The sequence below is a fragment of the Bolinopsis microptera genome, chromosome 4 (genome assembly GCF_026151205.1).
Source record: "Bolinopsis microptera isolate Bmic1 chromosome 4, MBARI_Bmic_1.0, whole genome shotgun sequence".
Lineage (NCBI taxonomy): Eukaryota > Metazoa > Ctenophora > Tentaculata > Lobata > Bolinopsidae > Bolinopsis > Bolinopsis microptera.
In genome coordinates this window covers 6,095,133-6,107,564 of record NC_087075.1, presented here as the reverse complement: position 1 = coordinate 6,107,564, position 12,432 = coordinate 6,095,133, and the positions used below count along the sequence as shown (strand labels likewise).

The following is a 12,432-nucleotide window of genomic DNA, read 5'->3' as shown; positions in this document are numbered from 1 at the left end:
TGCTATTTGTCACAATCTGTCAAAATATGAGGATAACTTTTTTTTCAGTTAACTGGTCCTTTAATGAAGTCAATCAATGGTTACCGTCTAGTTGTTCCTGAAATATGGTGCTTGCCATTTACAGAATATGACGTGTTAATTCTAAATTCGATCGTTTCATAATTGCATCATTTAATGAAAGGAACTCCAGAATTTTACCATTCTATCAACAAACGTAAAAGTCCCAGTTGTATTAAAACCTATGTCATTAAGTTATATAATCATATTGTTATATGATTATATTACCTTTGCAATTTAAATGATTAGGTAGTCGTGTATTTATAGTTAGCCGCTGACATCACCAATTTGGATTAGCGGCACAGAAACTTGAAACTGTTTTTGTTCGATTTCAATTCAACTGGATGGACAAATTGCTTTTAATTCGAAGAAATAATACCACCGATCAATCATACCTACTCACAGACGACCGTTTTTAGAAGTGATTTATGAAACTGTAGTATAAACTATAAGCCATGATGCCAAAAATGGACATTTTTGGAACTTTGCACAACATATCTGGGCTATTAACCGCAGACATCGAACACTTTAATATAATTGCCTGTAAATTAAAATGCTTCGTTCCATTTAATGTGACACCGAAAATTCAAATTTTTGATAGTACCTGCAGTCTGAATATTCATTTTTAGAGGGGTTCAGGATTGCAACTAGCTATTTCTAAGTCACTAACGTGTTACCAAAGACTAGTTTCTTCGATGTAAAGTTCTTAGGGTACATTTTTAAAGAAATTTAGACGAGTATCATCCGTCAAGGTTTATGCTGAACTATAACGATGAATATTAACCAAGATCCCTCACAATCCTCGAGAATCCTCCTGACATCTGAGCATGGTCAGTGCCCTGCAATATTTTAAGGTAATCCAATTTGATTTAAGCACTTTTCCAGTTTAAAAAGTACTAACCGTCAGACGATATGGAAACTGAGAGCAACCCGTCTGGAGACGAAATCTTCTTTTTTGGGTTCCCATTTCTACCGTCGTCTCTGGAGATAAATTATTAGTTTATTCGTATAATTGTTCAATTTAATTAGCTTTTAGATTAGATTTTAATAAGCTTGTAGAGCTGCTAACATGGAGCCCCAGTTACTCACTGCTTACTGCATTTTATAAATTTGGATTATAGAGTACGGTGTATTTTATTATACCATTACCACATTGGATTAAGCACAAGAAATGTAATATTGTACACTTTATTTTAACCACTCTGCTATATAGTATAAAATTATAGTAAATGAAGTTTAATTAAATCCATTCTAAGAAATTAATTCCAGCTCTTTAGATATTCGATATCAATCATGAAATACCCAATAGTCAATATATCACACACAATTAAAAAAGTTTTATAATCTACCTGTCATTGAACGCATATCTGTTAACAACGTTCACTAAATGAGCGATCACCATTTCTTTTTCCTCCATCATATTCTCCCGGTCTTTAATTTCCCCCTCCAACTTTTTTATCTTTTCTGAACATAAATTTACTTGGTTAGTAAAGCAAAAAGTATTAAGCTTTGCTTTTGGAATTTAGATGGCCTAACATAAAAGGTTTTCACTGGGAATGCGCAAGCTTCGCGGAGAAAACCCTCAGATCACTCACTGATCAGTAAACCTTGACCTTCAGATCAAACTCAAGGTGTGGCTATAAACCCACTTCGTCATGATGGCAGTCACGTGTCCATTGTTAACTGTCCCTCAACAAACATATTAAAGTATTAAATTTCAACTACAGCTGCGGACGACGTTCGTCACGAGATATTGTGAACATTAGCCACGTGACCCATACTCCCATATGCACTGCTCAGAAAGAAAATGTATTGCTTTTAGGCACTATAATGTAAAAAATGTCACATTTTTGTGACATTGTTTACCATAGCTGCCCAATTATCATTCCTTGGTCGGAAATATAGTAGATTAGGTCAATCTAACAATTATGATACAACATTGGTTAAAGGGCACGGATCGAACGGCTTTAAAGGACCAGTTAACTGAAAAAAAAGTTATCCTCATATTTTGACAGATTGTGACAAATAGCAAACTAATCAACGTGTTGAAATTCCTAAATCTCTAACTGCTCTCTAACGCGTGTAAATAGCATTTGTATTATTTTGGCGATGACGTCATAAAGTCCCTTGCGCGCGCAGAAGAGCTCGTGAGACTGTATTTTACAGGTAGAAAATGGACATAATACAATGTTTTTCCCCGAATAACTCGAAAAGTAAGTAATTTAGGGTACATGTTGCTTCATAAGTTGTATATAAACATGGCCATTCTGCACAATTTGCACACATTCAAAAACCTTTAGGGCCTTCATAGCCCAATTTACCAGATATCCATAGTTTTGCATGATTTCTGGAACCGAAAATCAGTTTTTCCCCAATAAATGAAAAAGTAAGCACTTTAAGGCATATGTTTGTTCGTAAGTCATATATTAATATGCTAATTGCGGTTCTTTTGCACCCTGTCTAAAGACTCTATCACGATCCTATCGAAAATGGGCTCAGCACCACGCCCAAAATGGTTTTTGGCGAATTTTTCGAAAAGTAAACACTATATAAACATGCATATGCGGCTTCGTTTAAGCCTATTTTGAAGTCTCTACTCTACGACCTTCAGGAGCAAGGGGTCGGTTACGTTATTGGGTCAATATGGGCGTGGCCCTCCTGGGTTTTCTCCACGGTAAAAAAATGTCTCCAAACGAAAATCGTTTATTCATACCTTCGGGAAGGTCTGTGCAAAGTTTCGTGAGTATTTGAATATTTGCAGGTTCATTTTTCATAAATGTCCATAAATGACTGGACTACACAACTTTAGAGTTAACTTTAGAGAAACTTATTAGTCATTTATCTCAAATCAAGCTGTTAGTGTCCATGATCAACCTGTGGCGACAATGTTTTACGTGAAATGTAAAAATCAGGAGTAATATAAAAAGTGTATTTTTAGATTAAAGTGCTAGCTCATAGTTTTAGAATTGTATAGATTAAGTATTAACGTTGGTCGTTTAGCCATCTAACAATCGATCGTGCCGTAATATATGGCCAGAGAATAATAGGGTCTTGGAAATTCTATAGTTGTTCAGTGGGTCGATTGACTGAACACGTTTGCACTTGGTATTTAAACTTACCAGTAGTTTATTTATGTTATGTACCGATGATAATGCAATTAGGATAACAACTATGTAAGCCGTAAGTCTAATTCAAGACACACCGCACACCGTACACTCCAAGTCCAATCGGTATTACTATTTGGTAGACCCGAGACCGGGTATTTTGGCGGGAATTCTGTTCCCACGGCACTGTTCTGATAGAAGCTACTTCTACTAATGGTCCCAGAGGAACGGCCGTAAAGTAGCCAGACTTCTTGTCTCCTGTGCTGGCTGACACATGCGGATTAAAGTTATAAATTTCGCTATGCTATAAATATAATTGCTCTCGGAATTGAACAAACTCCTACTTATCTAGATCCTTTCTAAATTCGTTAGAGTTTCATGGACTGGGGAAAAATAATCGGCACAGTCTCCCTAGCTACTTGTGTTAAGCAGCTAATTAAGCAATGAAAACAATCCAAAATTATCACATATGACATAAGTTGTAATAGCAGAAACTTTCTAACCGTACATTCACCCGCCACTGTTCAAGAACCTATATCACTGTTTAAAATCATGACGTGAGCACTGTACATCCAATCAGCTATTCCTTTAGTTAGAATGATAGTCAAAACTATAAGGATTTTGGAGAACTAGGGTAATAGTCATAATTCTAAAATTTGAGTGAGTTATATGTGTTTTATTGACGATGATAAACATTTGTAATGTAAATTACGCTATGCAAGCGCGCACTGAGGGACTTTATGACGTCACGAGGCCACAGCTTATTATTGCAATAACACGCGTTACAAGTACGCTAGAGAGTTGGTTCTTTCGGCGATACGATTCTTTACCAGTTTGTCACAGCTGATTTAAATCTTAGCCAAATTGGAGACTACAAATTTTTCAGTTAACTGGTCCTTTAAGGCAATATTTCGTAAACTTTGTCACACTCAGAATACGAGACCTCTTTTCTACTGTGAGGTGTCCTCAAAACCCTTTCAACTCATTATTTGATGGTTCTTCTGCCAATCATAGCCCTAAAATATGTTGTTTTGAAAAGTTAGCAAATACATGCACTTGGTTATATTGGGAAATGATGTAAATTCTGTCACATTATATGGAATTTGAAATTCTGGGTGAATCATTTATATCTGATTTTGGTTTGGAAGGCGGGAAAACTTCATATGATGACAATGTAGTTGATTCAAGTTCAGATCAGTTGATGTTTACATTGTCACAAAAAATGATACGAAATCGTAAATATGTTAAAAACAATGATTATAGAATGAAATAGTCTCTTATAATAACTCTTATAATAACTGATGTGACAAAGTAAACATGTCTTGCCCCTATTTTGAAGATCTATATATTCTATGACTCTATTAGAATTCAACATTCTTCCAGAAAAAAATCGGTAGAATATTGTCCAGAACATCGAGCTCAAGTTCAACAATTTTAGGTTAAATTTGTCAAAGTCACTAAAAATGTGACAAAATTAACTTTTCCTGCCCCAACAATTTCAAGATAGTGTGTAAAAATTAGCATAGGCTGCTTTATTGCCTATATAAATCAATGCAAACTACGAAAAAGATCTGCTAATCTGATGACGATTACCTAACTCTAATAATAACTGATGTGACAAAGTAAACATTTCTTGCCCCTATTTTGAAGATCTATAACTCTATTAGAATTCAGCATTCTTTCAGAAACGATTGGTAGAATATTGTCTAGAACATCAGAGCTCAAGTTTAACAATTTTAGATTAATTTGTCAAAGACACTGAAAATGTAACAAAATTAACTTTCCCTGCCCCAACAATATCAAGATAGTGTGTTAAAATTGACATATGATGCTTAATTGCCTATATTAATCGATCCAAACTACAAAAAAAAGATCTGTTAATCTGATGACGATTACCTAACTCTTATAATAACTGATGTGACAAAGTAAACATGTCTTGCCCCTATTTTGAAGATCTATAACTCTATTAGAATTCAGCATTCTTTCAGAAACGATTGGTAGAATATTGTCTAGAACATCAGCTAAGATGAGAAGTATGTATGATACCGGGCGAAAAGTACGTACTTGTACTTTCTTTTGAAAAGTACGTATGATACCTCAGTGTACGATTCAAAAAATTTTCAAACTTATTTTCACAGGCGCGATGTAACTTTTTTTAGATCCGACGTTTTATTTATTGGAAACTCCCGACTTCCACGATTGAAATTTCATTGTCATGATGGTTTTGAAAGCCATATTCATGGAGATAATAGAAACACTCAATCGCAGATAACAAAGAAAGTTTAATAAGCTTCATCATTTCATCAAAACAAAAAACAATGAACTTTCTAGCATCATCATTTCAACAGATCAAATTTATTTTCAGCTTTAACCTTAGTTGTAGTGAACGTACCGCGTACGGAACGTTCACTAAAAATAGTTTGTGAACGCGTTCGCTAAAAGATTTTAACGTTCGGAACATAATGAACGTTAATTGCTATTATGAAATTAAAATGCCGGACATAGCCCAATTATCCGGCAAAGTACTAGCGTTTCCATTGCCAGGCCTTCAGGGGAAACTCGGTTTGCCACCCAGTTTATTATGTTGGAGAGACTGAAGGGTTCCAAGGATACTTTGATTTAGACTTATATTGATCCAACCCTTACTGAGTCTGTTAGCAATAAAAGTAATGCATACAAGAATTTGTTTGAGTGCGCTAAAGATTTAGTGTTTGACCCCCATTTCTGGATAGAAGTCGACTATTTATGCTCAATTCTCGAGCCGATAATAGTCTTGCCTTTAACGTTTCAGTTTTGCATTAGAGTAGATGTAGATCAATTTGTTGAATCTCTCAGGCTTAGTGCGTAGTCTTCTACTGCAGTAGATATACTCCATGTCTCTAAAATTTTGTTCACAGACTGAGGAAGAAGTCAGAACACTAAAAACTTTTCTAGCGATCAAATGGAGAACCTCATAACTCTGTGGGCTATAGTATCTCCAATACAACATAGGATTTGGTAGATTCTGCAACGAATCCACTTCGGTGTATAAATTGAGCCCCTCGCTGTCCACATTTAGCCTGTAATGCTCGAGTTTTCTCAGGGCGATACCGCTGTCAAACTTCATCAGTCTAGCTGTAAAACTCTCGCTACAACTCTTCTTTGATGATCTACAACTTATAAGACTCTGAAATCGCGCGAAATTTTAAAAACCGCGCGAAAATTTGACACGTGCACTACATTATTGTATCTGCGTACTTTTCCGCAGTATTTTAAAAGTACGTACTTGTGCGATACTTTGAAAAGTACGTATGATACATACTTCTCATCTTAGAACATCAGAGCTCAAGTTTAACAATTTTAGATTAATTTGTCAAAGACACTGAAAATGTAACAAAATTAACTTTCCCTGCCCCAACAATATCAAGATAGTGTGTTAAAATTGATATATGATGCTTAATTGCCTATATTAATCGATCCAAACTACAAAAAAAAGATCTGTTAATCTGATGACGATTACCTAACTCTTATAATAACTAATCATAGCCCTAAAATATGTTGTTTTGAAAAGTTAGCAAATACATGCACTTGGTTATATTGGGAAATGATGTAAATTCTGTCACATTATATGGAATTTGAAATTCTGGGTGAATCATTTATATCTGATTTTGGTTTGGAAGGCGGGAAAACTCTATATAAGGACGATACACGGGTACAGTTGATTCAAGTATAGGGCAGTTGTTGTAAGCATCGTCACAAAATGATACGACATCGTAAATAGGTTACATTTTGCGGGAAAACTCTATAAGTCTATATAAGGACGATACGCGGATACAGTTGATTCAAGTATAGGGCAGTTGGTGTAAACATCGTCACAAAATGATACGACATCGTAAATAAGTTAAATTTTGCGGGAAAACTCTATATAAGGACGATACACGGATACAGTTGATTCAAGTATAGGGCAGTTGATGTAAACATCGTCACAAAATGACATCGTAAATAGGTTAAATTTGGAAACAATGATTATAGAATGAAATAGTCTGTGATTAACATATTATTACATACATTATAAAATGGGCAGGGGTTTTTATATTTCCTGTATCTCTGTATTAATCATTTCGGACTGTAATTAGGACTGTTCACGTGAAAGAAATTGTATCTAAATTTTACAATGACGTACTCGTATGTATATGTGACGAAATTTACATTTCTTGACCCTATTTTGAAGAACCATACCTCGGTTAGAATTCGGTTACTAGGCCAGGTAACCACGTTACTTAGTAACTAGTTTCCTACCTGGGTGTCCATGAGTTGCAAAGCAAACATGATAAGATCGTAATCTGAGTTCCAGGTGTTATCAGGTATTTGTGCCTTGTTCACGTGAAAGAAATTGTATCTAAATTTTACAATGACGTACTCGTATGTGACGAAATTTACGTTTCTTGACCCTATTTTGAAGAACCATACCTCGGTTAGAATTCAATGTTCTTCCAGGAATTATTGGTTGGTTATTGTTTAGCAAACTAGAACTCAAGTTTAACAATGCTGAGTTTAATTTTACTAAGTTACTGAAATGTGACGAAATTTACTTTTCCTGCCCCAACAGTATAATTTCAATGTGATGAAAAATTGGCATGGGTTTCTATATTTCCTGTATAAATCCATTCTAACTATAATAAGGACTGTTGATATGAAAGAAAATCTATCTAACTAATGCAAGGGCTGATGTGACGAAATTTACATTTCTTGCACCCAATTTTGAAGAATCATACCTCGAATAGGATATAATTTTACTTTATCACCATACCTATGTCGATAAAATAGTTATTTTGCCAACAAATAGCAAATAAAGTTATCATATTTTTTTTGTGACGAAATTTACAAATTTTTACCATGTTCAGGTGTTGAAATTTTGCCAATGTTAACATATCACTGCCATATAATAATTTATATGACCGGTGTGTGGTTCAAATATTGTTAATTGATCCATAGTACGTAATATAGGGTGTTTAAGTTGGTATACTAATATTTACTCAATTTCACATATGTTGAGATATCATACAAATGTATGTGACAAAGTTTACCCATTTCTGCCTTCTGTATTTGTATTTGCCTATAACAATGAAATATGTGAACAATTCCAAACACAATCAGCTCACAAAATAATGCTAGACTATTCTGCATTTCTTGTCAGGATGTCATAAACATCCCTCATATAAATTTCTTAAATGTGTGACGGAGTTTACATGGTGCAACCATTTAACGAAAAAAGTCGCTAAATATGTAGATAATAGTCATATGCAACTATCCTATAGAATGGAAATTCGAAAATTTGGTCAAACACGGCAACTTATCGTCTGATAAAGATATCGTTATGCGACAAAGTTTATCTAGAGGATGAAACGATTATCCTAACCATTGAGGGTTTATATAGTTTTATAGTGTGACAAATTTTACATCATCGTGCCATTTAGTAGGGTCACTAATATTTACCAATATCCTCAAACTTCAATGAACGTGTCCATATACGATATTTATCAAATTAAATGTTATCTTACTCGTGGATAATTTGAATATATATTTACGCGAGCTGTCATTACAGTTTTCTGTCGCCAGTGATTGAGAAAGAGTTGTACAAAGTTGAAAAAATAAAACAATAACTCAATCAATAAATTAGTTAGTACATCATTAAAGTTAAATATGTACCAGTCAGTTTAATTTACAAAATACAACGTTTTCAATTTGCTCAATGACATCCCATCCACCGAAAACTGGTCATCCCCTATCAATCTAAACAAAGATCTACATTGAGCCTCAATTGAAATAACATCCCAATAATACACTCTGGTATAAAACCTTTTCCAAGCATCCACAACTTCACTTGAATTCTTGCGGACCTCTAATGCGTCCTTTTTAATTCTCATAACACTATTATCTTTATTAACAGTCTGAGCATCATCAGCCACATGTGATCCATCTGTAATGCTCACAATATAATCTCTCACCTCATCAGTAAGAATCTCCCTAACGAAATCATACATTCTCTGAACAGTCTTAAGAGGCTGCAAACTCATATCTCTGTGAGTAACCTGAAAGTACCTTCCCCTCAACCAGCGATGACTTGCTGCGAACTCAGAAGATTCTAGATTATCTTTACCGTAGTTGAAAGCTTCCCAAGCTATCCTGACTCGCCTCTCTGAATCATCACCAACTTCCACTGATTTGTGTGATGCGTGTTGCCACATGTAAAACATTCCGCCAGTACGGCGGGACATTAGTACAGGTGAGGGATGCCGGAGGAGATGGATTATATAAATGTTAGCAGATCTTATCTGGGATATTTTGAGAATATCTGATAGGACTGGGAGACGTATTACTTTCATGACCGTTACGTTTCTGTACCTGCATATTTCCTGGTGGCCAGCCCCGTTTATCCAGTTTTTAGTGTTGCATGTGGTGGAGTTTAACCGATGGAGATTCTCTTCGGGGGTTCCACAAAATTCGTGCCTCTCTGGAAAAGGAGTTCCATGAACAGAACAATTGTGTAAAATCTGTTGGATATATAACATTTTCAGATCCGATGGAGTATGGTCGACTCTAGCACCGTTGATCCATCCTTTCTCATACATATTTTGGATATGTCCACCAGAAAATGGTTCGTACAAGTATTGAAGTTTTGGGTTTATATCAAAAACATTCCCAAGAAATGTTGAGCCCCCTCTGAATGAAGTTAATAAGACAATGAGCTTGTGGTGAGGATTTGGAATTAGATCGAACGCCGGGTCTCTTGTAGTTGTAATTTTAATGTTGATTTTAACATCAGATTCGTCTGAAGAATCCCGTTCCTCGGGTATTATGCTGGTTACCATTATAATAGCATAAATCATCAGGAATACCCCGCAGGAATAACGGAGATAGACTCGGACGTTGTTCCGTCTAGAGTGGAATTGCAGCGCCATGAAGATTTGGATCAAGCTACTGGCTTGAAACTTCACCTAAAAGTTTTCAGCATGAAAGACGTACATAGGCGATTGTCTTGCAGATTAAAGTCACAAAAAGCTACAACAAGGTCAAGAAGCTTGAACTATAAACCAGACGTAATGACACTCAAAACGGAATAATATACTCCAGGCGGAGTTGGAACAAGTTAACAAGAAAAGCACACTTGTAAGAGAACTGCACAACTTTCATACGGTTCTGCGTTCCCATGAGGCAACGAAGTGAAAAGTTTTATAACTTGTCTACAAAGTACAATCTATACCTTCTAAATGTAAAATGATATGAGGCAGTACTCGATGCATCAAAGTTTTCAGGCTGATTGAGACAATTGATCGAGAAAATAAGGGAACCGGACACGAGGGCAGTGGACACAAAAGCGGAAGACACGAGGGTGGTACTATACTAGAAGGGTGGACACAACAGTAACATGAACAGTGGACATGACAGGAGGGCGGAACCAAACACCGTCCTAAATAAAGAACTAGTAGTAAAGTTGTAACATTATACAATTTGAATTTAACTTTTGTTTATATGCGTCAAATTTTAACGCGTTACTTTTAATAACATATAACACACATAAAGCGGACAGGGATGTTGTCGAACAAACAGCTGTTTGATATGAGATAGCATAGTAACAAGAAATCATGCACTCGTCTATCCACAAAAATTAAATCCCCGAAAATTTCATGGTGCTCAGCTAAGTGCTAACTCAGACTATATAATAATAACACAATATAATATAACAACACAATTGAAGATATAATGCGGACACTCACTGCGTACTGCGATTTATATATTCGGATTATAGGGTATGGTATATTTTACATTCAGGCCACACTAGATACACTAGATACACTAGATACAGCACAAGAAATGTGAGAATGGAATTTATATAACTTTAACCGGGAGATTGGGTATTAGAAAATATATAATTATAGCTCGAGAGTGATTGTATGATGCATATTACAAATCTGACGTCGTAGAAAATGAAAATGATTAGCATCATAAAATTGAGCATCATAAAATTGTGCAGGCAGCTCATCTTGATCTCAAAATTTGAAACTGATAAATTAAAATGATAAATTGTTTTCTAAAACCCTAAATTTGGTAGACTGAACCGTCACCAATGTCTCTTCTTTCCAAACGAAAAAAAGTGATATCAATGTTAATTACCGTTATCAAATGGAATCGTGGTGACCGTCAGCACGGTGATAACAACACCACAATGACAAAGTTAATTATAATATAAGCGATCTTCTCTAAAAGCACCTGGGATAACAAGATACGGACAAGCACTTCCAGGTGTACTCTCTGGTTCATGGGAAAACTGGTGGCTAGACCAGACTAACAAAACATAAAGCGTGTGATGCAGTGCTACAACTTAAAAAGTGGCTGAAAAATGATGCTCTTATTCTTCAGTTATTGATTATCATTAATTATAAACACCACACGAGAGATTGCTGATTGAACAATGACCAATTTAACAGCTGCAAAACAGCAGATATTAAGATATTAGTGTTATAGTAATATTGTATTGCACAAATCGACTATTGATATGATGAAATGTAGTGTGTATCACTATCATTCTCAAATTTACTTATTTATAAAAAATATTTTTAAACAACAAATTTAGCCTGAATTTATCCTTGCGTTTGTTACTACCTGCCTACCATTCACCAAATTACGAAGATAGGATAAACTTGAGGTCAACTATTCTGTGACTTAAGTTTTTTCAAATTAAAATACCTTAATTCCCAAAAATTTGGGCGACAAAAAATTTGAGCGGGCCTCTCGCCCAAATTTTTTGCAGACCAAATTAATTGCATAAATCTTTTCCGTCTGCTAAATTTTTTGTTAACCAAACTTTTGGCATTTGGCCTGTGGCCCTGAAATCTATAGAAAGATGGCTTTTTCTTCATATCCAAGTGAAATAATATTTGAAATTTTAGTTTTCTAATCTCTCATTCATGGCTTGACCAAGTAAAAAGGCTTATATTTTAAATGAATAGAAATAACTGGAATAGCTAACAGCTACTAATAAAACAAATGGCTAGAGGTACGGATAGCTAGAGATTTAAACAAGATCTGCAAATGGATTATCATCCACCGTAAAGTCTGATCTACAAGCATCAGTTATACCCGACTTCTCAAAGCCTTTCCTTATGTCATCTGGCCTCCCTTTTAAATATACAAAAAGTTCGTTGATCCAAAGAGCGTGTACTTCACGGATCACTGTCAAGCGGGTATCAATTTTCACATTGTCTGATGAAACTCCTCCATTGAGCTGACA

The 12,432-nt window shown here is 35.3% G+C and overlaps 1 protein-coding gene across 2 annotated transcripts in view; it reads right to left on the bottom strand.

Annotated features, from left to right (window-relative positions):
- The window catches only part of LOC134814478 (ELKS/Rab6-interacting/CAST family member 1-like), a 75,910-nt gene that overhangs the window by 2,502 nt on the left and 60,976 nt on the right, over window positions 1-12,432 (bottom strand). Inside the window, exons 14-16 of one of the 2 annotated variants that reach the window (XM_063822607.1) lie at window positions 1,407-1,521; window positions 959-1,038; window positions 61-97 (exon numbers count right to left, since the gene is read on the bottom strand). In XM_063822607.1, coding sequence (XP_063678677.1) covers window positions 81-97; window positions 959-1,038; window positions 1,407-1,521 — 212 coding nt within the window. In that variant the 3' untranslated portion in view covers window positions 61-80. Of the gene's footprint in view, window positions 1-60; window positions 98-958; window positions 1,039-1,406; window positions 1,522-12,432 lie in introns of those variants that run through there. The other variant, XM_063822606.1, reaches the window with a different exon arrangement.